The sequence below is a fragment of the Temnothorax americanus genome, unplaced genomic scaffold (assembly GCF_048541705.1).
Source record: "Temnothorax americanus isolate GAGA-0224 unplaced genomic scaffold, ASM4854170v1 Scaffold15, whole genome shotgun sequence".
Taxonomy (NCBI): domain Eukaryota; kingdom Metazoa; phylum Arthropoda; class Insecta; order Hymenoptera; family Formicidae; genus Temnothorax; species Temnothorax americanus.
The window spans coordinates 1,156,774-1,183,796 of NW_027509286.1; the positions used below are offsets into that span (position 1 = coordinate 1,156,774).

Genomic DNA, 27,023 nt, shown 5'->3' on the forward strand with positions numbered 1-27,023 from the left:
TGGCGATTTAACATTAATATGGGAATTAAAACCTCGAGATTATTCCGCGACGTATTACTTATCTTTTTCAAGCCGCGGATTAGCCTCATAATTATACAATACGTAACGCTCTAAAAAATCGGCGAAAGAAGTCTTAAAAACATAACAATAAACACGACGCGACGTGGCCAAAGTCTCCAAGCATCGTCGTACGTGACCGCACACCACGTTTTTCTCATACGCATTCGCCGACATTTATCGCGCACACTTATTCTTACGAGCAGTTCCTGACTTCGGCGTTTTTCACGAAATTACTTGTCCTCGAGTGCAATTTTAGGCTGAGGAGCAATCGAAACGCGTGTACTCCAGACGAGTTAATTCATCTATATATTTATCGTCGCAAACACTGCATGAAATAATTTTTAGTTATGTAAAAACAGTAAAAATGTACACGCGCGAATAGCGCGTTTAACTATCAATATAATAATATTATTGCATATTAATATGATTGATAGTTAATGAAATATCAGAAGCAAGAAGAGAATTGCTCCATTACATTGCATATTATTAATCGAGGCACCTTCTCGGTAGTCACGCATTCTTTAGTGACATGTAGTTTACGTTAATTATTCTCCTTAATTTCGTGATTAACAACGAGTTAATATGCCTTTTTATCAGTTCCAAGAAGATCGAAACGTTATTTCTTGCGATTTTACGTATCATTTAGAGACGGCGGCGCTCACGACTTCGCGAGATACGTGAAGATTCTTGAAGGAGCCAATCGGAACGCCCGAGAAAATAAACTAGCTTTTCGAAAAAAAAGAAAACTTCAATTTTCTCACGTACATTCGCATCAACATATAATATCATGATTCTGGGTTGCTGCAATGCGCTTTCACAGAAGTGAACAAGTGGGTAATTAATGAAAAGCGAAACATGTCTTAAAGTATCTAGTACACAGTCGTCGGTGGAAAAATATTAAGTTTCGCGACTTCCCCTGGTATAATTCGCCAGCTTATGAGACACGCACGGTTGCGTACTTAATTTATCGGCGAACGGAATATTCTGCGGACGCGTCTCTTTATCGTTTTCCAGCATCGCGATTGAATCGCTAAACGTGAGCGTGAATTTAATGGAGCTACACGCGCGGTATTATTCAGTGTGTCGCGCAATAAAAAAGAAAACGAGAATACTTATTCGCGCTCGCAAAATCAATTTCGCATAATTACGTTTTCACAGAAACCGGAAATGAAACGATTAGCGATATTTTTTTAATCTTGAGTTTCTTGCGATGTTAATTTAAGGTTGAAATATTAATGATAAAATTTCAATCGACCTGCCGCCGCCAAGGATTTTTCAATCATAAATATTTCCTTCTTTCATTTGTCACAATTAAAAAAATTTATATAGTTTTATGATCATGTAACGCATTTGTCACGTTTCGAGGACATAAGTCATTTATTATTGAATGCAATTTTTTAATCAGACAATAACTGAAGGAAAAATATCGTAGACATTTACTATCTATATTTTTCTTAATAATAATTCATAAAATTTTTACAATTAATAAAATTAAGATAAGAGAAATAAGAACAACACGCCGCTATTAAAGCGTCGAGAGAAATAAAATAATAGATTTTTCGTGTATTTTCAAGTACACGAATTTTTCCAACTTACTCAATTGCGCGCTGATTTTTTGTCGGACTTTAAAATACAGTTTTCGTTGGAGCATTAAAATCCCTTATCCCTCCCCGATTAATTGACGCTAATAAACATCTAAAACACTGTAAATAATTTATTGCGAAAAATATTACCTCAGCCAAAAGGGTTCGAACCTGAAAACCTCCCCCCCATTCCGTGTAGGGTGTCGTACCAATTCAACTACTGAGGTATGTTGTATATAATATTTAAACGGTTATAACAGTGTGTTGAAAGAATAGAAACCGGTAAGACGCATTGTTTCGGCCTGCGTAACAAACAATAATTAGAAAAACGCTCTTAACATATGCAATCAATATAATTAAGATAAGGCAAATAAGAAAAATAATAAATTTTTCGCGTATTTCCAAGTACGCAAATTTTTCCGTTCACGTTCAGTTCACGAATTATTATTTCATATCTCTCGCTTTAATAACGGCATGTTGCTTCCATTTATTTATCTTAATTATATTGATTGTATATCTTGAGAGCGTTTTCCCAATTTTATTGTGTCTTTTTATAAATTACGATCAAAGATTAAAAACAAATAAAAATTAGCAAAAAACATGAAAATTATGTTCTTCCGTTCACCTGGTCCACGAATAATCTTGTCTCAAAGCTAAATCTTGTAAAGAGATTCTCAACGAAAATTTTACAATATATATGCAAAACATTCAAGTTCTGCACATAATAAAATATCTCGTGAAAAATTCAGATGTTTCTTTCAACAAATATAAGGATACCTTTGTGCCAAAGAACGGATAATTGTCACATGCGGCGCTTTCTTTCCCGAATTGCATCTTTTCCCTAGCAAACTAATAAAAAATGCGCGGAGAACAAAAAGGACTGCGTATTCTTCCAGAAGGCGACGCGAAGGTCGACGAGAACAAGTTCGAGGCAAAACTGGAAACGGCCACGTGAATTCGATGTAGGACCGGTAACGACATATATACACGGAGCTTTTTTGCAATTTTTTTGCTCTTTGAATCGTTCGACCTCGGCGCGGAGCTACGCCGATAGATCTCACGAGCTAAAGCTAAGTCATAAGCACGAATCGTTAATGCGCACTAGAACTGGCAAAGAAACGGTAGTCCGAAGTAGTTAAAAATAGATATTTTATGTATTAGTCTACGAGGCTAACGTGTTCCTCATAGCTTTTCTGGGCTTCAAACCTAAGCCAATTTATACGTTTGAAATCTTTGCTTCAATAAAAAAGAAATTCAGAATTACGTAATTGGCGTCTTTGATGAACTCGCGGTTCTAAAACCGATACAACATATTTTTCTTTTTTACAGACAGATCTAAAAAATCTGTATATTTTACATTCTTGTTATAAAGCCGTAAACACAACAAATTACATGCATGCTTTTATTATTACGTCGAGTTCGCTCATTGCCATTCGTTATGCATAACGTTGCAACGTTAATCAGTGTAATCCGATAAAACCACACGGCCGCGGTACAATAACAGGAGGGATAATTTTTGAAAAGTAATGAAATTAATCTTATACGATGTGTTATTAAGAGGAAATATAAATTATACGCACGCGTAGGACGCACGTCACGTCGGTGTGGCTAAGTTATTCTCGATCGGAAACTCCGCGCACTTTTGCTTTTAGACCCCTCACGTATATGTATCAGCGCGCAGTGATCAAAAATACAAACACGTCGGTTAAACCTGTCGTGATAAAGAGCCGAAGTTATTTATAGTCCGTGTTCGCGCCACTATTTGGCGCTAAATAAAATTGCCATCTCTATACCGGCCACGTATCTCCTATTTAAAAAAGACCGCGGTGGAAATTTCACTGGTATTAAATCTTCGGCTTTAGAACGCACGGATTTAGAGCAAAAATGTGGTTCCAAACAAAAATTCTAGAATAAAGGCGCGAAAGAGCCCCATGCGAAGAATTCTTTGAAAGTCTCAAAACACTATCTTTATAGCTTCTCGTATCATCGTATTTTCTCTACCGTACATTTTCAAGTCTTTTTTCTTTTTTAATAACGTGTTTTTAATTAAAGTTTTTCGTCGGCTACGCGCGTCCATCTCATTTCTTCCTATCTTACGCGCTTGGCGCGAAATATGATCGGCCGATTCCGGTTACCACTTAAATGCAGTTGCCGATACAGGCCGCGAAGCGCGATCGTTATATATATACATATATATATATATATATATATATATATATATACGCGCACGCAACACACGCGTCTCGAACGACGATATCCCGCATTCCCCCGGATACCCCGAGGGACAGTCACGGAATTAATTAATCGCCGAATAGGCGTTAGCGCAAACTGTAATAATGGCGATCTGCCGGTGACGATTAAGGCCGCCGATCCAGTCGAGGCGGCAGCGGCGGCGGCGGCGGCGGAGATATGCAGAGAAAGTCCGGCCGGCCCCGTGCCGTGGTACGCCTATGTCCGGTCATTGCACCACATAATTCCTTCTACTTTTTTTTCACCTCGCGCTACGGCGACCGCTACGAGTGTCAGAACGGAATTTCATCGAGACGCTTTTTCCACGTGCTATCGCGGATCGCGTTTCGTTCGATCGCGTTTCGACATTTCGTTTCTCTTCTCCCCGTTTCGTCCTCGGGGCAAAACGAAACCTAACCGGAAGGTGTCTCGTTTCGCGTTTACAATGGAATAAAACGGAAGGTGGGCGCGTGACCGAAATAGTCATGTGCGACTTTTTAAAAACACAAAAGTCACGCTTTTTTTTATGTTCATGCACTTTTGGTCTTTTTCTCGGCGCAATTTCTTCAACGAACTTGGAGCCGGTTTTCGCTCAGCAGGAGCCTCTAGATGGATTATGCGATGGATTATCGCGTCAAGTTTCAAGATTAAGTAACCTAACAGTTAAACTTTTATTGAATTGCATTTCTTTTAAGAAAGACTGTAAACAAAGTTATAAATAAAACGTTTCTGCCGCATCAACACTTTATATATGTATGGAGACAAATAATTATGAAATATTATACCTATTTTCCGATGAAACTCGACACAGAAATATCACATTTCATCATCTTTTACATCAGATTTTTTTTTAAATTATTGATAAAGAGACGAATTAGCATTCTTATACCGTCATTTGTCAAATTGGGCAACAACTTCAAATTAGTCAAAGAATTTGCGACTGATCTTGAAAGTTCAATTTGCGTCACTTCGAGAAGAATCTCCTGGCCGAAAGGGAAGCTCGCGAGGGGGTAGTCTAACGTCGAGACAACGAGAGGAGGGAGACTCACGAGCGACGCGAATGCCAATATAGAATTAATGGCGACCTTGCTGCTTGCTGATCCATCCAGCATCGTAAGAAGTATCGCGCACTTCCGGTTGGTCATTCACGCGCCAAGGCTGCTGGCTCACGATCGAGAATACGGCGCGTGTATACGCGCGACGTGTATCTATATCGTTCTTAATTGCCGCTTATCTGGACGCATAATTGCCGATGATACACCGGAATGAGCGCCGACCCAATTTTTTCATTGGCCGGAACAACTCGATCGAAACGAAGGCGAAACGTCGGCGGAGTCCGTCGACTCGATGACTGATAAAATATCGGTACGTCTCGGTTGTGCAAATAATGCGCGGCCCGCGATTTGCATATGAACAAATAGACTTTAAGATAAATCCGGCTTTCAATATAATTATACTTGGACGACAAACCCGAGATATACGTAGCTCAATTAATCACGCGACGTTGTTGCGATTATAACGAAGGGACGGTTTATTCGTAGACGTTATTTATCTTAAATGATAATCGACTCGGTTTAACATAACTGCTTGAGGGATATTTTTTTACATACATACGCGCGTTTGTAGTTCGATTAATTATGCGCAGTGTTTGCCTTTGGCGATCATGCAACACGAGTAAAACTTGATTGCTTCAAATGTATGTATTTATCCTATACTAAATTAATAACTAATTTGTATACATATTAAAATGACAACGTAGGCAAAGATATCGAATGTTTTTGATATCTGCAATAGCTTACAATTTACTTGCAATCTTTTCTATCAATTCACAATATGAGAAATTTTTTCTTTTATACTGTCTATAAATATTCCAGAATATAACAGTTAACACAAATTATAACGGTCAGAATTTCAGTAATCCGTATATGAAACAAGGCATAATCTTGTACTTCATTGCCAATTCAATATTATATATATATATATATATATATATATATGAAGTGTTACTTTTTTACTGGACATTTTCTGAACATTTACACATTGTAACATTCTTAAAATTAACTTCTTAAATTAAAGTTAATATTTTATATATATATATATATATATATATATATATATTGATTATATATATATATATATATATATATATATATATATATATATAAGATAATTTATCCCAGTTCCACTCACCCTTGGCCCATCCGGTCAGCACGTTTCCGAGATACGCGACTTTGTAGGAGGGGTCGTATTCGGTTATCGACGCGTTGCCTCTGTGCCTCCTCCAAAGTCGGCCCAGTCCTCTCTTCAAGGACCTGAGGGTTCTCTGGCCGAACTCCTTGCTCGCGCTTGAGGGCTGCACCGTGCCGTCGGTCTCGTCGATCGAATCCGCGACGACGTCGCCCATCGTCTTCATCCTCGCGTCTGCCTCACTCGCGAATAATCCCTCGTAGATCTCGTCTCGAATACTTGACGTAAGAAAGTCCGTGCCTCTCGACCGAGGTCGCCGCGCTACATCGTGCCGCCACTTCGTCGCGCTTTGTGTTTCGTTCGGGGGAACGAGAGTATATTTACGGGGAAGAGTTCGGCTTCTTCCTACTCCGGCCGAGCGAAGCGAGAGCCCCGAGATCTCGATAGCCGATCACGGTCGGTGTCGGCGATCGAGAGAGATTGCGAAACTCGAATAAATCGTCGGCGCTAAGCCGGCCGCTACGTGACTGTCGATCGGTCAGAAGCTGTCATTCGCCGCCTCCAAGGCCGTCGTACACCTCACCTCTTCCTCGATCGTTATTTGCGCGCGCGCGAAAAGATCGCGGCTCCGTTCTCTCGTGCGACCCCGCGTGTCATCTCCTTTCCTTCCGCCACTGCGCGTTCCTCCTGCCCGCCGGCGAGGTTCACGATACGTCTCTGAAACAATAAAACGGATGATCGTTTTACGCAAAGTCGATTTTTCGAGCATGCGACGGGGTTGTCGGCCTCGCGAAACATAAACTTGTGCGGCTTATATACATCGGTATGACGATATTATTTTTTTTCCCCGGATATTTTTCTTCCGGACTCGATCGACGATGCGTAAAATAATTATTGCGGAAACACTCGAGTCGATCGGAATTTATGTGACCTCAACCAAACTCGCACAGCTCGTTATCCTTTGAATATGAATTATATGTAGGTACATGAATATGATAAATTTTTTAAACGTCATCAAAGCTCGATTTTCGAGAAAGTTTTTGATTAGGGTCGTCCCCAAATAGATATCAACTAAGACACTTTCTCTCGTGCGTTTTCTCTTAATGTCCAATTAAAAAAAAAATTAAGACAAAAAGACAGAAAGATAAGCGTTAGAGTATGACGTAAATAAATTAGCATACTTCGCTGCAGGAATTAATTAAAGTGATAAAAAACGTCATTTCTTTTGCAAATAGATTGTCCATATGAATTAGAAATTGATGACACAATCGTTAAGACTTGCGACGTTGAATTTTTCACGATTTTCTTTTCTCGCTCGTGGAATCTCGGGGATCAAGAAAGCTGCGCGCAAAGTAGAAAGTATTACTAATAAAAATACATACGCGGGAGAAAGTGTAATGGTACCAGTGATAACGAGTGTTCCAAATACGTATACAAAGGTAATTAAAACTGGGTCGACTTTTATCGTCTCCGTGAAAAATAGAATAATATTTAAAAAGTGCTGGCTATTTCTTTCCCTCCCGTATAAAACTCTGGGTAGAGCATGTAATTATTGGATAATCATGATTATCAATAAGACGTTACTCCGATCGATATTAAATCAGTTCCCCCCCCCCTCCCCCCGACATGTCTCGTACAACGTTCAAGCGCATAATCGATATCAGCAAAGAACGAGATCGCCTTTCTTGCGGAAGAGTCGCCGCGCCGCGCCAACATTGAAAAATTAGTTTTCGCGAAACGCAACGAGCTCGCATGTGGAACGTGCATTGATAAGAATTTAAACGAGGACGAGAGAGGCAAACGGTTTGGTGGATTTTTAGTACAAGGCTGTTGTGCACGACGCTTGTTTTTAAGATCGCGCTATGCTATACGAGAGTGCGAGTACGCGTTCGTCCGGTCAATTTATCTCGCCGGAAATTACGGTTTTCACCGGAAATCTTGCGGCCGGGCTGCCGCAAGATTTCTCGATCTTCGCTAAAATCCCCGTTTAACGGGTCTTTGTTGTAATGAATGTCGTGTTTCGTCAACCGTTGACAATAACGATCGACGAATGAATTAACATGCGTTAAATCAAGATACAAAGAAAAATAACTGGATTCTATGTTTTCTTAATTATTTAGTTTTTCTCAATTATTAAAAAAAAAAAAATCTAACGACCAAGTTGAAATATTTAAAAAATCGATCGCAATTACAAATTTCAACGTTCTATGAGGAATTATTTTGCGCACTGCTGGAGCATAGCAATTAGTTTGTCTCGACGTTGCAAAAGAACCCGAGAAAAACATTTCCGGACTCGCATGAATATTTTCGCTTCCTCTGATGCGTTTCTGCAGTCCTAAAACTGTCTATCATCATTCGTTAAATATCCCGCATTATCCGCGGCGCTGCTGTGCTGTTTACGAATATTTTTCTCATAATTGAAACATGTGCGGCCAGCGTGGATAATCGGCCTTTGTATAATCGTCATAGTTATGCAGCGACAGGTGGATTCTTGTTGTTCAGACCCACAACTTGCCGCATTTCTTGCAAAATAACACGGAAAATGTAAATTACGACAGCGCTTTCGTAACACGTCGTTCACGCAGAAAATTCTTTCTTTTGGTTAAACATATATAAAATAAAAATGCTTGCAAGTATAGAAATAAAGTACTTTAAGGAGGTTAGGGATCAGAAATGTTAAAAATTGCATAAAATTTATAAGTTGAGAGCGCTTTTATAAGTCACGTCAGTATATGTGATTCTTTCAGACTTTTTCATCGGTCAACTTTCGATAACATTTGACATGGATTCTCAAGATACTGTACCTATCAATTAGTTACGCAATCACATACGGAGTGAATAAGCAACCATCACATCGCAATCGTGTTGTCTGTTTGACCATTTAGTGGTGTTATCGCTAAACTTCGAGTCTGAGCGAGAAAATTAATGACCTGCGTGCATTAAGCCTCTGACAATGCGCCGCACGATTTTTTTCCCAAGCAGAACTTCGCAATTAGAAAATGTGATTTTTTAAGTAAGTACACTTCCACGAAACATGAAATATTTTGAAATTAATGTTTTATATATAAGATTTGTGATAAGATTATTTATGAGTTCCCCCGATGTATGGAGGTAAATTTTTTTTCCGAACAAACAATTTTTTTCGCGTATGTGCAGAATATGCGCGATTATCGTGTAACGGTCATTATTTGATGAAACACTCCCATTTTTAAAACACACAATTTTGGCGCATAAAAAACGTGTATAATTATCATAATGTAAAAATGAGCTGATGTACGGTTTTATTTAACGATTGCGTAAGTTGTTACGGAAATGACGAAGCAAATACTTGGTAGCGAAAATCAGTGAAAAAGAGAGAAAAGGGAGGAAGCAGATATTGCGTTTCTTTGTGACACGATTCCATAACTTTAAATTTTCAATATAAGACTTCTTATAAGATATATAACACATATAAACGGTATCTCTTGAAATCTGGCTTCAAAACCTGGCGGTCCGCAACGCGGGCCCGCGCGGGAAAGAAAAATATGCGTCTCGGTCACTGCGTTTTTTCACGATTGAGAGACTTTTGAGATTCGCAATTTCGGAAAGATCCGCAAGGTATAGTTATTTGTGCAACAAGTGCTGTAAGATGAAAATTCACGGGTGCGGAGTTGACGCACGAGCCTTCGATTTTCATCATTACGCACGGCTTGCACACCCTATTTTATGTTGCAAGTGCGTGGAAAGTGGTCTAGCGTAACGTGCGCAATGGGCCACTTTCCATGCACATTGTTACATAAAATATATTCCCGCATAGCATAATTCTTCCGGAGGCACCCCGAGACTGGGTTTAAAAATAGCCGGCGGATTTGCATCTACGTAAGCGAACGAGCGCGACGAGAAGCGTGCGACGGGAACAAGTGTGATTTACTGGAAATAAATCGTCAGAGATTTATTAGCCGTCCGCCGTTGTCGTCGCGCAACTGAAAACGTTTATGCGCCGATGAGATGCCGAGGCGCAAACGGTGCATAAAACTGTCCGTCTCCGATTCTGCACGTTGCACGCACGGAGTCATCATCGTCGCCGTGCGAGATCGAGTCGCCTGCAGTTACGTCAGGATTGACATTGGTCGCCACACCTGCGTTCTGTCCGTCTCGCCCGGTATGTTTTGCGTGAATGGATCGCGTACGTGCATCTCCGGCGGCGCGGCGCGGCGGTGCACGGTTCTGTAATTTTACCGGGTATATAAAGCGGCAAGACCCCGCCGATAATTGTGACCGGTCTTGCTTCCCCGCGCGATCCTCGCTCGGCACAAAACCGCAAACGGAGAGACCGTTTAACCCGCGCGGATATTTAACCCCCGATGTCGCGCCGTGCATTAAATGTGTTTAATTAGAATCCACGCGCAAACAACTTGAGGTCGCGTGGTCAAGGCGCGCTGCGACGCCGCGATGGTGTTACAATTGAAATATTATAATATAGTTATATGATTAATTTAAATATCGAGCTTGAGTTCAAAAGTTAATTTATAAGCACATGTATGTATGAAGATAAATGATGTATTATATATATATAGGTGACGAGAGTAATAAAGATGAAAATGTTTAAATTGCACAAGAAAAAACACAATGTTTAAAGTATTACTTTGATTAGTTTTTTTTTTAATTAAAACAAGTAAATATTTGATAAAGAAAAATGTATGCGTGTTATTAGAATACTTACAAATAATCTGCACTGTTACACAATCGTGACAATTCGATTTAATTACTTGTAATTATCACTATTCACAGACGATCATATTTCATCGTCATTTACAGCAACGTTATAGAAGTCCGATATTAATAATAACACGTTTAATTACATCAAAAAGATTACATATACGTGTAACTATTTATTGTAAATTTGCCTTTTCTAGGTATACAGCCACAGAGATGAGACAGAAAAATAAAGTGGAATATTCCATCGACACGCGAGCGAATGAAGAAGCAAGAAATCGCTCGTAATTATGCAAACTCGTGTGAATTCAACTCTTTTTCAACCGAATACTCGTCTTATAATAATACCTACCATCATTGGACAATTAGTTATTTACCACCGCAATTTATCATATTTATTTCTCGTGGAACTTCTTTTTCACTGCTTTTTTTATTTGTAAAAAAGAAAAGCTATACATGTCAATCAATTCGCATATTTAATATTGCTATTCATATTCATTATTGCTACTTTTTTAACAAAATAGTAGAATTGTCGGTAATATATCGTTGATTATAAAACTAAACTGGTCAGCTTACTTTAGAATTTCTAAGAACGTGTACTTCTAAGAATCTGTGAATTCGTGTAAATCAATCTGATGATAGACAAATCTTCTCCTTCTTTACGTGACCAATAAGGAAATCGTAAATTTTTCTCAGAATATACTGACGAGGAAAGCAAAAAGAAATTAATCAGTTCATTGCGTTACTCAAACCTAATCATACATATTTATTAACTTGTTGTTTGGTAATATAATAAAATTTATCGACTGCGAAACACGCACGTGGACGTCGTACGTCGTAGCGGGCAGATTGTGCCGTGTATCTCGCGACGCGATGATGGATTCGTCGGATGCTTAATTGCGGAACTCCTGAATCGCGGAAAAATAAACCTGTTTGACGAACACACGGTACGACGTTATCATGAGTGATTATGCGTGATTATCGTACGTTTACAATGTCGCACAGTTTTCAATGGACACTTGGTCGTCAGAGCTAAAGTTTTCGCCGATATATGACGCCGATAATAAATGAAGGCCTTCCAGGATAGTCCGGGAGTTTATCATCACCCGATGCGGGATGTAAAAGACGTCCTCAACTTACCGCGCGTTATTTTCAGATTCATTACCAAGCATATTTACGTAGCGAGAATTTAATTGAAGCCCATAATATTGTTGTGGCATCATAATTGCCGGTATTAATTACCTCGCTATCTAATAGCACAAAAAAATTCATAATATTAATCGAAGCTTGTGCGTAAAAAGGGGGAAAAAAGCGAATAATCGGATAAAGATTACTGGGAGAAAACGTGATTATAAATTATAAGTTCGCAGGGAGAACCCGATGATTGAGTAACTTATTAACATGCAGAAAGTGTGACGTAAACTGCCGAGATTTTTCCCAGTTCCTTCTATGCTGCCATTATTGACAAAATTTCCTCGCGAAAACGGTACGTAGATCAAGTATTTATTTGTTCATATCGTCAAAATTTCTAAGTGACCCAGAAGTGTGATTTTACGCGAATAAGTCCTCGGCGCAATCCGTAGAAATATTTACGAATCCCAGTCTTTAGAAGGAAGTCTCGAAGCGAATTCGCGAATTCAGGTGACCTCGAACGTGCGAAGAATTCACGAACGTAAGTCTTGACATTGTGAGAAATATGTTAGTGAGACAATGTCGGAGCCATTGTGAAAGAATTATGCTATTACAATGGACCAGCGATGACAAACGCACAGACGAAATGAAATATTAATCTGATTGTCAATTTCGCTTTTCTAAAAGAATTCTGCCTCTCGACTTGCATTGAAATGTCTATATGAAAAATCGAATATGACAAGATTGAAAATAATAATCAATTTCACAACTTCTTTTGATTGATTAATATACAATTTAACTGTTTTCGTCTATATTAATCTTATTAATAGCGTTTTTATGTACGTGTGCGTGTGTGCATGTATGCACATAATTATTTTCGTGGCAGTCATCATTTTGAAGCCTATTATATCATCGTCATCGTTTAAGAATATAGTATAATTTATCCAATCCTTTTTTTTCCTATAATATAATCAACAGAATGCCCGAGAGATTAAACGCAGATTGATTGAACTAATATTAGTTGACAGAACCAGTCACACTCGAGAATTAATAAAATATTCCGACAGCGTCAAAATTTGTGTCCGATTAATCTTACCGATGACTTCACGTATATTGTCGTTCGATAATTTCCTCTAATAACATTTTCCTGTATGTACATAGTTGCGTCATCGTTGCACTTATCATTCCGAAGCACTATCATCATCTCATCGTCACTTATGAATATATCCTGTCCAATTAAAAGCAATTTATATATAATATGCGTAGGCATTATCAACGACGAGGAGAGAAAGAGAGAGACGATAAATTTGTGCATCAAAAATTAAGTGCAATGTATCGCGCAACTTCTTGGGAAAGCCGTTTACCAGAACATGATTTTTCTCAAATTTTCAATTTTCGACATTTAGTTTTATAACTTGACAAACAAAACTGCTCGGCATTAAAACCTATTCAGGCGTATTCGTAAATGTCAGAGTCTAAAAAAAAATCTGAAAATGTTAATCTTAACCAAAGTTTTACAGCCTCTCAAAGCCATGGACCTCTCAGACGCATAGTGCGTGTTTTCGAAATATACCGAAAGCTGTGTGTTCTAGGGTTAATAAGGTTAATTTGCAATAAATTGCAATAAATACATTCTTATTACGAATATTGATTGATTTATCTATTTTTAATCCACGACTGACAATAAACCAAATATGCAGAATAACACTCGATCCGTTCTCAGCTCGTCTTGATTACGAATCAGCGCTTGATCCGGATGAGATTAAACGCGGCCCTCAGCTTTTTTACGTCTTTCATCACGTCACGTATAATGAGGCCCGACGAAATCCCACGATCGTCGTCGAGCGTCGATGCGACCCAGTATATATTCCGCTCTCGCGAAAGTGGCTCGGCTGGTCGCGGGCGAATAAACGAAAGAGGAGTCGCGGAGGCAGAGGGAAAAAGAGAGAGAGAGAGAAACGAGAGAAAGATACAGGTGGGGAAAGAAGACTTTTTCGCCGCGGTAATTGTTGCGGTGGGCCGGGGATCGCGGGACGACGCGACGCGACGGCTTGCGGAAAATAAGAAACTCGGGGGAGACGAAGAGAAAAAAAGAGGCGAAGAGAAAGAGAGAAAGATGAGGAAGAGGGAGGAAATCGAGCATGCGGTCCTTACCGCATATCGCGTCGTGTCGTCCCACGATTGTATGCTAAAAGGCGGGATACGCACGCGAGTATATAAGTTCAGGCGTATACCCACACCTGCGGGAAACTGATTTCTAAATGGCTGCCTGCCGTAGGATCGCGCGGTATTGCGAAGTATGACTTACGATTGCGAAATTAATTTAACGCGAGTCGATGGCTCCGCCGGCAGCCGTGGCTTTTCCGACCGAGGCGTGAGAGAGGCATTCTACCGCGGCGTGATGCGCGTCTTCTTCGGATAAATCTACGCTGTATATCTGAGAGAAATCACGATGCCGCCGCCGCTTGGATGCCGCGCATCCTTACATACTCGCGTGAAAATTATCCGGAGCGATACCGGTTACTCTTCCTGAGAGACAGACTTGTTGTTAGATCTCCTTGAAACTTAATAATATTTAATTATAAAAAATTGTAAGTCTATAATAGTTTCTTCCTTGATGTAAAAAAAGAGAGAGCCGAGCAAACTAAAAGTTTTTAAAAAAGATCAACCCAATGCAAATGCTTGAGAATTTGCTCGAGACGTTCTATTTAGATATTTCGATATTACTTTGATTTTAAGACACTCGTTATTTTTCAATCATGTATATTGGATGACGACATTGGTTGTAACAATTTTCTAAGAAAAAGAAAAAAAAACAAAATTTGCATGTATTTATTATCGAAAGCAAAACGAAGTATCGATACTTTGGTAAATTACACGAGGAAAGAGCGGAGTAAACGGTGCATCGATGTGATATATAAGTGGATGCAATAAAAACGCGAGTAGGGGGTACTCTTGTAACGGGTATCCGCAGGTCCGTTGGAAGGCCGTTGACTCCGCGAAACTTTCGCCGGCCCGGCGCTTTCATATAAGGCAGACACAAAAGTATTAAAGACATTGTAAAAAGCGTTCGGTATCGACTCGGTCATTGAAATTGATAACCCTGCATGTATATACGTGAGATAAAGTATATGTATTATAAGTGCATGACTTTCCTTCTTATAAAGGAGACCTCGCACCTTTCTCTCTATTATCAATATAAAGACTATACTTTAATCGTCGGAATAACGGAGATTCACATTAAATGCGATTTCGACTTTTAATGCACGTTGAGAATCAAAATTGTATCCCGCACATCTGTCGCAGCACTGAGAGAAATATGAATGACAACAAAATTTGATTTGCTGCGAGAGCAAATTTTTTGCTATTGCCAACAAAAGGTTTGCTACTATTGCTAAATTAATTAGCTCTCGCACCAAACCAAGTGTTTGCTGTCACTATACTGACAAATGATTTGCTAATACAGCAAAAAATTTCTCTCAGTGCACGCATAAGCTGATTGATTTATTTAAACTGGTGTTATTGCAGGTGCGACACTTAACTGTTAAATATACCTGTAGTAGCATAAGAACGCTTTAATTGTGCATCAGAGTCCATCGTAAATACCATGTGCGTTTACATTCGCCGAACACTACAATGTTGCATCCACGCGGTTATCACCTAGGCTCACTCGACCGATTTTAGTTCCGGCATTTAGGAATCTACGCGCTATACGCGAAGTAACGAGGAAGTGAGAAACAGATGAAAGAGATTGCAATCACGCTCGTGAGATCCGATCCGAGAAATAACTCTCCAACTCGCAAGAGCTATATAGGCATCGCGAGGCAACGTCAACCGCGCCAAGCTACCCCTCGAAGCTACTCTAAAAGCCAAGATCTTCGTCTTCGTTCCGCTGTTTGCTTCTCGGTACAAATCACCGTATATCGCGCGGCGCGGTGAATGTAAAATTCGTGAAGGCGTTTACGCGGATTCCCGACGGTGGCCACCGGGCGGCACGCTGCGTCTTCCCAAGGAAGGAAGGAAGGAAGGAAGAGAGCGAGGAAACGCGACTCTCCCTTCGTCGCCGTCGCCGCATACCGGGAGACTTTCTCACGCCAAGGGCGTCGCCTTATATATCGAATATTCATCTTTCTCTCTTTCTCCGTCCCACTCTCTCTCTCTCTCTCTCTCTCTCTCTCTCTCTCTCTCTCTTTCTCTCTCTCACGGCAGCGAATCCTAATTGCGATCTCTTACGAGCAACGCCGCCCACGAGCGACCGCAGTCATTTAAATTTGTGTCATTATATACCGCGTGCGCGAGACGGTGCGAAGGAAGCCACCGCCGCCGGCGGGGGACGGTGAAAACCAGAGTGCATTCTTGAGATATGTCCGTAATAGGCTGATGCACGTCTCACGGACAGATATTTCTCGCTCGATTAATGGTACGCGAATGGTACCCTTCACTTTCAATACGGGATTAGGGCTGACGTAAAAGTAATTTGTCAGGTTGTTGCTATTGTCTCAAGTTACGGCTTGCAATTCTTATTGCTAATACACTGAGAAAAAAATATTTAGATTCAAAAAAATATTTATTAGGTGGCTCTTAATAGCTTATTTGCTTAATATAATACACATATTTTTATTTAGAATTTGATATTTTTATTTAAATTAAGTAAAAATATCTAATTCTAAATAAACCTAATGAATATTTTTTGGGGTCCAAAAATTTTTTTCTCAGTGTACCATACTTCAAATTGCTCTCGTATCAATCGCTGGTATATACCCGAATTATTTTTGTACACGATCGATACCGTGTTCCGCGACTCCAGCAGTCGAATTTTAAACCTGTCGCGTATCTCGTGCCTACCGTATAATATTCTTTCGATTATTTTCCACGGTCCTGCCGCAAAATTTACATTTAACGCGCCGAGCAAAGCAATGTCCGCACGCAATCAATTGGACGTATTTTATTTAACGATGCAATTTAGCGCGCGGGACGGGAAAGACACTGTCCTAAATACTGCGGGGATGTTTCATAACCCAATGTCGTAAAAATATATGCGGGCAGCACGGAAGAAAGCCGATGTTCCTGGAACGGATAATGCCAACGAGGTTTCCATGGAAATCCCTCCCGATGCGGTAACGCGAATGAAATTCGCGCTTACAATGGAGAACTCGCGCGCTACGCTTCCAGTGCATCAGCGCATAATTACCTTACAATTAAGTTCGCGTTACGTAAATGCGTTACGTACGGCGCGCAAATTGATCGGCATGCTACTTACAATTAGTCAAAATAAAAAAAATCAGCATGTTTTTTGTTTACCACGTTTTGCCCGCGGTTATTTTACATATTGCCATAATGAATGACGAAATTCAGATTGAACTGTACGAAATCACTTTTTATCTTATATCTTCCCAAAATTGATTTGACGCAGAACTATTAACATTCATACCTATAGGACGTCGCAAGAAACGAGCCGAAATAATTTAAACAGTTTCAGAGGTCATTTGGAATAAAAAATATTATACGATTAGAATGTCACTCTGGTTTTCTCTCAGGGTTTGTTTTTTCTTTTTCACTACATAAAATTATTCGCGTTGCACAAATTGACAGTTAATAGCTAATTATAGGCAGTGGAAAAACACGGACGTCAAAATATGTGTTTTGGAAATACACCTTTATAAATATCGCACTTATGTGTGAACGATGCATCTTAAATTTGCTTTTATCAATCAAATATATCGCTCTCTTTGCGTTTCGAAAAATTCGAATTTTATAGGTTTTCAAACACATTATTACACAAAGACTATCGACATCTCCGACTCTCTGACACCTGAGGCCGTCCTACCTCAAATTAATCGAAGGAATCTGCGAATGGCACGAGAAACTCAGGGCTATCCTATACGCGATAATCCTGTTATTAATTTGCGCAATAACGACGCGAAGACGATCCGTTGAGTCAAGGATCTATACGGATACGCGAGGTCTATAACGTTATCGCTTTCAACGGCCTGGATTCACAGCGGATCACACGATCAATAATACCGACGCGGAGAACCGTATCGCTGCAGCGGAGACCGCAAAAGGGAAAAAAAAAAGAATCACAACCACTTTCTACGACGTCCCGATTACAATCGCGGTGCATTTCGACGCGGTTTGCCACAAGGATCGTACCACCCGCTCGGCGATCAGCATCCACGCCAACCACGAATCAGAATGGAGACGACGATCGCGCGAGGGAAGTCGCGGAGGAGCTCGTTCGAGAAGCCATTAAACAACAACATCGTCGTATCCATGGACAAAATATTCCTCGATCGTTGATCCTGTCGTGCCTGCCGATCGATCGTAAATACTCCTCGAGCGCGCGACGACGACGACGCGAATGAAAACGCTAAAAAGCCCAAGGACTGCTTCTTAAATCCGAATATCTCCGCGCCGTATAGTCGAAGGTTTCTACGAAGAAACCTGCCGTGCATAATTTCGACGCTCATTAAAGACCCACCGCCTTTAACTCCGGTGATCGGCCTATTTTTCCACGCTTTGACATTCCGCGCGAAATTACACGCTCACGCGTGGAGAAACGACGACGACCACGCGGCGATCGTGATTTCGATGATTATAAAGCGTTCGTTTGGCGCGGCTATAGCTTGAATAAACGCAGTCGGAGATTGCGCGAAAAACGCACCGGGCGTGCTTCTCCTCGTCACGAAACCCCGCCGCCGGCTCGCGCGCCGCGCCGGTATACCTTCGCTCCGGCTTAGCTTCCTATCCTTGAACCTCCGCGGAGAGATAAAGCAGGTACATACGCACCGCACACGCACACGCACGCCGAGAGAAAGAGAGAACCGGGTGTGGCCGGTGTGTGTATCGGCGGCGACCGGCCGCGACGGAACGGAGAGAGGGAGAGAAAGAGAGACGGCGAATGTGTCAAGTGTGTCACGCGAGTGAAACGTTTGCTTGCGTTCGCGATGCGGTTTATTGCGGCGCGCGATTGTGTGCCAATCCGACTCCGTGTGCGCGCGCGAACGCGAGCGGAGGCTTCGGAAGCGATTATGCGTGTACAGGGACTACTGCTACTGCTGCTGCTGCTGGGTTTACCGTCTGCTGCAAACCCGGCCCGGCCCGTCGTTGCGTGCAACGCATGCGACGCGTTTTATTGGCGCTAATACGTCGTCTACTCAAAGGAAGGCTATACTGGCTGCTGCTCGCGTCACTCGCGAGGGTCGTTAAGCGACAGATCGGCCAAACTTGCATACTGGTAATCGCAATGGTAATCGAGCGAATGCTTCTTCTACGACGGTCTTGTTAGGGAAGATCAGAGAAAGGTAATCATACGGGAGTATTATCCTAAGAATAGACTCGGAGAACGCAGAGAATGTGCTCGCGAGTAAGTCTCGTCAAGAGTTATAAAGTCGCCTATGGTCACTTGAATCAAATCAGTTTACACGTAATATTAATTAACGTAAGAGTGGCCGCACGATACGTGCTCTGTGTTGCGAGATGATCGGTAGATGTAAGATGAAAAACCAAAATGATGCGCATCGAACGAGTATATAAAGCGTGAAATTTATGTCTGACGGGGCACTACGCGCCTATTCGTCGAAAAACGATTGTCGCAAGAAATCGATCGCTCGAATTCCACGACAGTTAGAAACGACAGACGCGCCGAGGCCGAGGGAAACCAGGAAAGGCAATTAGATCGTGTCTATTCGTTTCAAATGACCGGCTACGTTAGTAAAACAAGCATTCTCGAGGCGAGAATATTAAACGGAAGTGCAATCGCAAAAAAAAGAATAATAACCGGACAAAACCACGACGAGCATTAAAAGGGGGACCGTATTATAGGTGCTAAACTCGTGACTAAACTCGCTTAATACTTTTCCGGTCGTCACTCGCACCTGCAGGAAAGCCTATTCGCCATTTCCCCGCGTTCGTCGTTTTCGCACCTGACAGGAAGGCGACAGGAGCTTATTAGCATCCAGCTATTATCTCGTTATAAAAGTCCCCCCGCATCCTGGCACGATCTTTAAACAAGCGAACTGTCGTGATTCAAAAATCCGGCGATCGAGAATCTAAAAACGTCGAGAGGATCCAAAGCGGTCGAACCCTAAAACTTGAAGTATATATATTCCGCGCAACATGGAAAATATGGTATATCTTCAGAGCGCGAGATTTGCGGCACTCGCCTTCTAAGAACGTATCCTCCGCGAAGACGCGAGCTAGGTCCCTACTCTATACGGATCGTTTCGAAATAATAGTCTATAACTGGGTAATCATACATTCCATAAAATAAGCACGCGCGCGGGCAGGGGACTCGTTACGCCTCAACATTGGCACACAGGTCGGAATAAACCGAAGGGCACAACGTCATGCAAGCCGCGCTCGCACATCGCGCGATCGGAAAAATCCATAATTCGACGTTCCGTTGTGCCGCGCCGCGCCGCGCCGGCCCCGCTCGGATTACGTACTTCCTCGCATGCGATTTCCAGTTACCTGAGTTTCGTCTTCCAAAGGGGCACTTTCAACACTGTATTGAAATATTCGTATATTCTTTCGCTGAAATTAACTCTGACGCGATAAATATACATTCGGACTGTTTATTATCTTTTTGACGCGGTTCGGCCGTGACTGTTCTCCTACCGTCATGCGAATGTCAGCGTATCTCGCACTGCCTTCAAAGAGTTAATAAGAAGTTGAATTACATACGCGATTCGTTATCGCCGTCAGTAAATCCGCCGATTATCGGAGTTGGTTACGCGACAAAGAGGTATAATTAATCGTTAACAAGCCTGTACTAGCTTTTACGATCCAAAGGACGATCCTAAATAACGGTTTATTCCGAGAAGATCAGAGGTAAGTCAAGAGACAGTGATGCATTAATGACTTGATAATTTCATTTCTCTCGCCACTAAATGTTGTGAATAATAATCCCGCTTTTCTGAGAAATAAATTATACTTCGATCATCGAAGGATAACAAATTAGAAAATTAACTCGTTTTTTTTTCGATCGCATTCATAAATTCTGTCACTTAACCATCAGCTATATGTTTTCTTGGATTTTTATGATAACAAACTACTGTTTTATGATAATTTAACATTTCAATTGATTTATTCGCAAAATAATAACACAAAAACTAGAATTTTTTAAAATAAATTTGAAAATATGTGAAGATTTTCATATTATGTGTTTGCTGTTTGCATTATGATAATAAAAATTACTCTTTTATGATAATTTAATGTCTACATATTCGCGTAATAACATAATAAATAAAATTTTTTATTAAACTCGAGTATAAACTCGAGATGTAGACAGATTTTAATATTATATATTTACGTTTTATAATAAAAATTTTTATGATTAAACTTTTCAGATTACGTATAATAATATAAAAACTATATTTTTTAAAAAACTGCGAATATACGAAGACTTGTATGTTATATGATTATTGCATTTATAAAGTTTACTATAAATATTTATGATTCCAATATTATATATGATTTCTGAAATCAGTGTCCCGATTGTTCAATGAATTCATAACTCCTATTAAATTTCCCACCATCGCAAATCAAGTTCGCACCCGGTAAAAAATTTAGTGCTATTTAGGTACTAATTTAGTGCCATAGTCTAAATTTTAGTGCTCAAACCGTTTGCCAAGAAATCGCGTAAAAAATGGGGGTTCCAACCGAGGTCCAACTTAATGGCGAGCTAAAAGCACCTAAATAGCACAAAATTTTTGACCGAGTGCAAACTTGATTTGCGATAATGGGAGGTCCAGCTTAATAGGAGGAATTCATGTATCGAAAAAGATATGATGCACTCGTATACATGTTTCATGACACTCGATGAATCAGGCTTCTCGGTAACGAGCTGAACGAGCGAATTAGAATTCACACGTCACCTGAATGATGAAGAAATACAACACGTGGCCGCATATAAGAGCCAACGGTAAAGCCGTATTTCGACCGATCGTGCTAAACGGGTGCGGCCTGGCGCGGGAAGCAGGAACGAAACTGTCACGAGTCGACACGAATCGGCACAGTCTGTGAGCCTTGCTTCGGCCTTTTCCTTCGATACCGCTGGAATTTTTGCATCCCTCGGATTTCACATCGCCGCGGGGACGACGGCGACGGAGAGAGAAGAGAAGGTAACGGAGAACGCGTGTGCGCAGCGCAGCGCGGTGCCGGTCTACCGTAAACTTGACTTTACGAGCGGCGCGGCGCACGGCACGCCTGGTGCCCCGCGAGCGCGAGAGTTGTCGGGGAGAGCTGCTGCTGGCTTGTGCGCGCCGCTTGCTTTTTCGCGGTTACCTCTGTATTTTGTTTCGTCTCGCGCCGGCGTAAGTAACGGTCCGCCGTGTCGTCGTTTGCCGCTCAGGCGCGGTCTCTTCGCGAGCTGGCGAAATCGAAAAGTCTGTAAAACACACCGGGATTAGAAAATGGAAAATCACCGATTTCGAACGACGAAGAGAAACGTGAAATAAAAATGCACCGGTAGATAGCTAATTAAGAGAAATATCGCTACATTTTGTCCGACGCTTAGATCGTTATCACGATCATTATATAGGTATTGATTAAGAATTTAATTAGAGACATTGTCGGTTTCAAGCGAAAACGTTAATTTTCGTCAAAATGAAAATGCATTATGAGTGCACATATACTGTATTTCTTTTTTATTTTCTGATGTAACGCATGTTCTATTTTGACAAACATATCTCATTGTTATCTCGGAAGTAATTGATATTAATTTTGATAAAATGCTTCTCTCCATGACTTCTCATTCCTGGAGTTTCGAAAGCCAATCGCGCGCGGCCTAGGCTTTCTCGCTTCGGAATTTCACGACATACGCGCATCTCGTTTGTTATAATGCGGAAGTATGCACGCCGCGCGCACGGCGTATCCTGAAATTCCGCGAGTATCTCGCTCGCGCGCGCGATTTTCACCCCTGCGTCCTGCGTCATCCTTGCGGAAACGCAGCCGCGCGCCAGATTCTCTCTTCTTTATTCCTTTCTTTTTTTCCGAGACGCAACGAATTCCATGCAAATTTCGCGCGGCGCGGCGTCGTCCGCATAATGCCACGCGCCGATTGTTCGCTTTCGCGATTAATTACTGGGTTCGCGCGCGCAGCTCTGACGTAATCCGCAAATCATCTGGATGAAACTTCCGGAATGCGGCGGCAGATTTACTCCGCGAGCGTACTTCCGTATATATGCGTTCCGCGTAACGGAGCGTTGCGAGCCGTTCGTCCACGATTCGCCGACGTAATCGAGAAGTTCTATTTTTTATGCGAACGAATTTAGGCGCGCGATTGCGCGTAGGGGCATTAAAGTTATCGCTCTCCGAGAAATTTCGAAACCTCCGCGCTATATCGGTATACAGATACACGTAGTTTTGAACACATCGCTTCCCTTTGAATAATAATTTCTCGAAACACAATTTAAAGTTTACCGCTTATTGCCGGTGTTATTGCTATTTTGCTATTTATAGTTGCGCAATTACCGATGGTTAAAACGGGAAACCTATTAGACCGATGCTAATAACGTAATTAAATGTCGTGGAATACGTTCGTTTAAATCCAAGGTATTTGACATGAAGCAAAACGCCGTAATAACTTTTAGCTCTAACGAAATTTTTTCCTTAAGTATATATACGCGAGAAACTGATTTTACATAAGAAAGCTATCGTTAAAATTCATAGCCATTGATCTCACGTGTAGAGAAGCTAAGTTTGCCTACGTGCGATAAAAAATGTAGTAACACGAGGAAGTTGGCCTATGTAAATCAACCTTGACATTCGGCTTTAGATTGCCTTGCCTATTTTCACCGCTGTACAGGTAGTGTAATGTGGATGTAACGCTGCAGGTATAAAAATTGTGTCGCTTATGTCCACGGGCCATATATATAACGGCACCTAACGATCCGATCCGAACGACCAATCGGCAGACTGACAATGGGAATTAAGTACGGCGGCGATTGGCACCTAATTAGATAAATTCATATAACCGCTCGTACGTGCCTGTGGCGTATTACAGCGCGATCGAGACACACCGCGCGTTATTAAGCTGCCACACAGAACTCGCCAGTAGAACTCTCGGCGCACTTCCTTGTGCGGTTTTGCCGATTATCTCGCTCTCCCGGTGGTAATTTCGACAAGTTTCCGACACTCGCGACTTGTCCAAAGTGGCAGTCGCTAATCGCGCCGGTCTCCCTCGCAGTCCCTAATTTTCTCGTTAACGTTTATTGCGCCGGCTCCGTCGCGTCATTATTACATATTTTCCTCGCGTATAGAGGGATTTAGGAGATTCCGCGAAGTTCGCAACTCCCACACGCGGGAGGAAGAAAAAGTCGCATCTGGGCAGATGTGAGAGGATTATATGACACTTTTTTCCACTATGCTACGTATATATCGTTGCATCACCGTGACGAAACGCCCGGACTTTACGCAGTGTGGCACAACGAGAACCGATCGTAGTCATTGATAAAGTCATCAGCGATATTTAAGGCGACGACTACATTTTGAAATTGCAAACATGACGAACATTTTAGGGCCACGTGAAAGATATGAGAACGGCATTAACGACGCTACGAAGAAGTGCTAATTAAACGGTATACTTTACGATGTGTCGCACGTTTTCGAATGGGCAAACTATTCGTCAACCCGTTCGGCATCTTTAATATGCAACAGACAGATTCCACTGTTACTTAATCACCATACAGATGATCCGTTGCTGCAATCATTTATTTACGCTTACTGGAATTTTTCCGTGAGAGAACCAAGCGAGCTGTTTATTTAGGATTTGTGTGCAAGAGCGCGAGCACTACAGGCACAATTGTGCAAAGTCGAAGAGACAGAAATGCCCTATCTTTCGTGCTCCATCTGATAATATATCGCTGCGTCTGGATGACGGATGAAATTGGATGGCAAGGTTGCGGTACTCGACCCAAAAAACCGGTCTTTAATCTTTTCTCGCGGACTTAATAATTCTTAGCAATTAACCATAATTCACCGAAGCAGCGAGAAAAAAAAAGGAAATAGGATTAGAACGGATTTACCGTTTTAACTATCACTTCCTTTCAATAAGTCCATTTTTCGTAGTTTAATAAGAAAATAAGGCAAGAGATGTATTTTATAAAAAATTTTGAAGATAATTTTAATTAAATATCTTGACGTGTTTTTTTATGTTAATAACCGAAGAATTCTCTTTACCGCAGAAATAGAAGCTTCGAGGAAAAACATTTAATTATAATCCATTTTTCATCCAGTTATCTCATTTGATTAGAAGTTATTAATGCTCGGCGGTTATTAATACTCTTTGCAATATATAATTTTACGCAATAAATTAAAATAAACTCATTTATTTTGATGAGCATCTATAATTGTTTTCCTTCGACGTTTTATTTCCTTTTGAACATTTCGAAGGCAAAAAAACGTATCTGTAACATCAGAGAGATGCGTGCAGAGAGAGTTAAAATTACGCTCTCGCGAAGTTCGTCTGGACATCATTTTGAGCAGGAAAGGGACGATAAAGCATCGCGGCACGTTACGATTGATCATCAGCCCTGCGGTGCACGCGGATTTTAACGGGATTACGTAACAGCCTCTCGAACGATTATTCGTGTCATGACGCGTCGTACCAATTAACGGGTATAGATCCGTCGCCGCGTCACACAGGACGCGAATATTATCGATCGATGGCATATCCTTATTACGAGTTAACTCGTAAAGATATTGAATGTAACCGCTATTGCGCAATGTGAAGGAGATACGAGAGGAGCTGCGAGATATAATTGATAATTTCAGGGCCGATATCACGCGCGTTGCAAACCACGAGCAATTGCTCGGCAAATTGAAAGAGGGTCGATATCCAACCTTATTTTTAGCCTATACTGGGTGTCTCGACATCGTATGTAAATATCGAAAACTGTATTATTTTTTTAAAAACACCATTTGTTTCAACATTGAGAAGCAGCGTTCGGAGATCGTGAGCGATCCAATAAGAAAATTTTGAAGTAATATATATAGATATCTTATTAAGTTTCTACTGAATCTCGAGTGAGCCGCATTTTAGCAGAATTTTTAATTTAATTAGCGCGCAAGGCGCGCATGAAAGATTCGTCACGGGAGGGAACAGACGCTGTTAACCCGCGTAGCCCAGAAACTGTTTAATTAAAACTGCCGGCATATTTCCGAGTAATTCCCGACCGGCGAATCTCTCTCTGTCGGTTCATCCCGATTTATTTTCCATGTATGCCACGATAAATAGACAAAATCCAGAGTTTCTTTCTGACGCAGCACCGATTCGTACATAAAAAAGAAAAAATTATTTGTTTCCTTGGAAATTGTAAATTCTAAAACACAGCGAGGTATTTCTGTGCCAGCGGATATAAGCCATGGCCAACGATTTTAATGTGAAACGTTTTCGTGTGTATAGATATATCTTGACCTCCACCGATGAACTTTCTTTCGTAAATTCCTCCAACAAAATGTTTTGCTTCGAGTCCGATCTCCGCAATCGCGGGCTCGAGTTTAAAATCGAACACGCCACGAACGTTTCTCCCAAGCGTTTCTCGACTTTTCCGCGTGCGGACGGCTTAAGTTTCCGCGTGGGGAAAAACGTGATATCGCGCAATCTGATCCGCTTAATTTTAGTTACATAGTAGTAATTTAACTTATTCGCTTTAATTATACTTTAATTATCTAACGAGCTTCACGCGGTAACGAACGTGCGCGTTAAATTGATCTCGTAAATCATTCGCGATCTGAGACGCTCCTTATGATCATCCGGACGCTTACCTTCTCTCTTAATTACTTAATCACTTATCGTCACTGTCGCCGTCAGCTATGTAAATATTTTCAGCGTCAGAGGCATCGAGAGAATCGTTTCGCGCGTATCGAGGATCCGCACAATAATCTGTCGATTCAATTTTCGAGCCTCTTTGTTCCCTATTGCACCACCGCGTGCAGAGCTGGCGAGCTGAATCTAGAAAGGGACGCGTGAGGAATAGAGCTAATCAAAGTTAGGTAACTTAAATTGCCGGTGCGGCGCAGTTGCATTCCCGGTGTGCACCGGGTAAGTTTGCCCGCCGTGGTTGAGATCGATATGCCCGAGATTTTATCTAAAAATCGATAGAACGGACAACACGTTCCGACCGCGAAACGTTA

The 27,023-nt window shown here is 41.3% G+C and overlaps 1 protein-coding gene across 2 annotated transcripts in view; it reads right to left on the minus strand.

Annotated features, from left to right (window-relative positions):
- Window positions 1–27,023, minus strand: part of LOC143895279 (uncharacterized) — a 53,694-nt gene that overhangs the window by 10,497 nt on the left and 16,174 nt on the right. For both annotated transcript variants that reach the window (XM_077402319.1, XM_077402318.1), the window contains exon 2: window positions 6,063–6,776. In XM_077402319.1, the coding sequence (XP_077258445.1) occupies window positions 6,063–6,285 (223 nt within the window). In that variant the 5' untranslated portion in view covers window positions 6,286–6,776. The remainder of the gene's footprint in view (window positions 1–6,062; window positions 6,777–27,023) is intronic.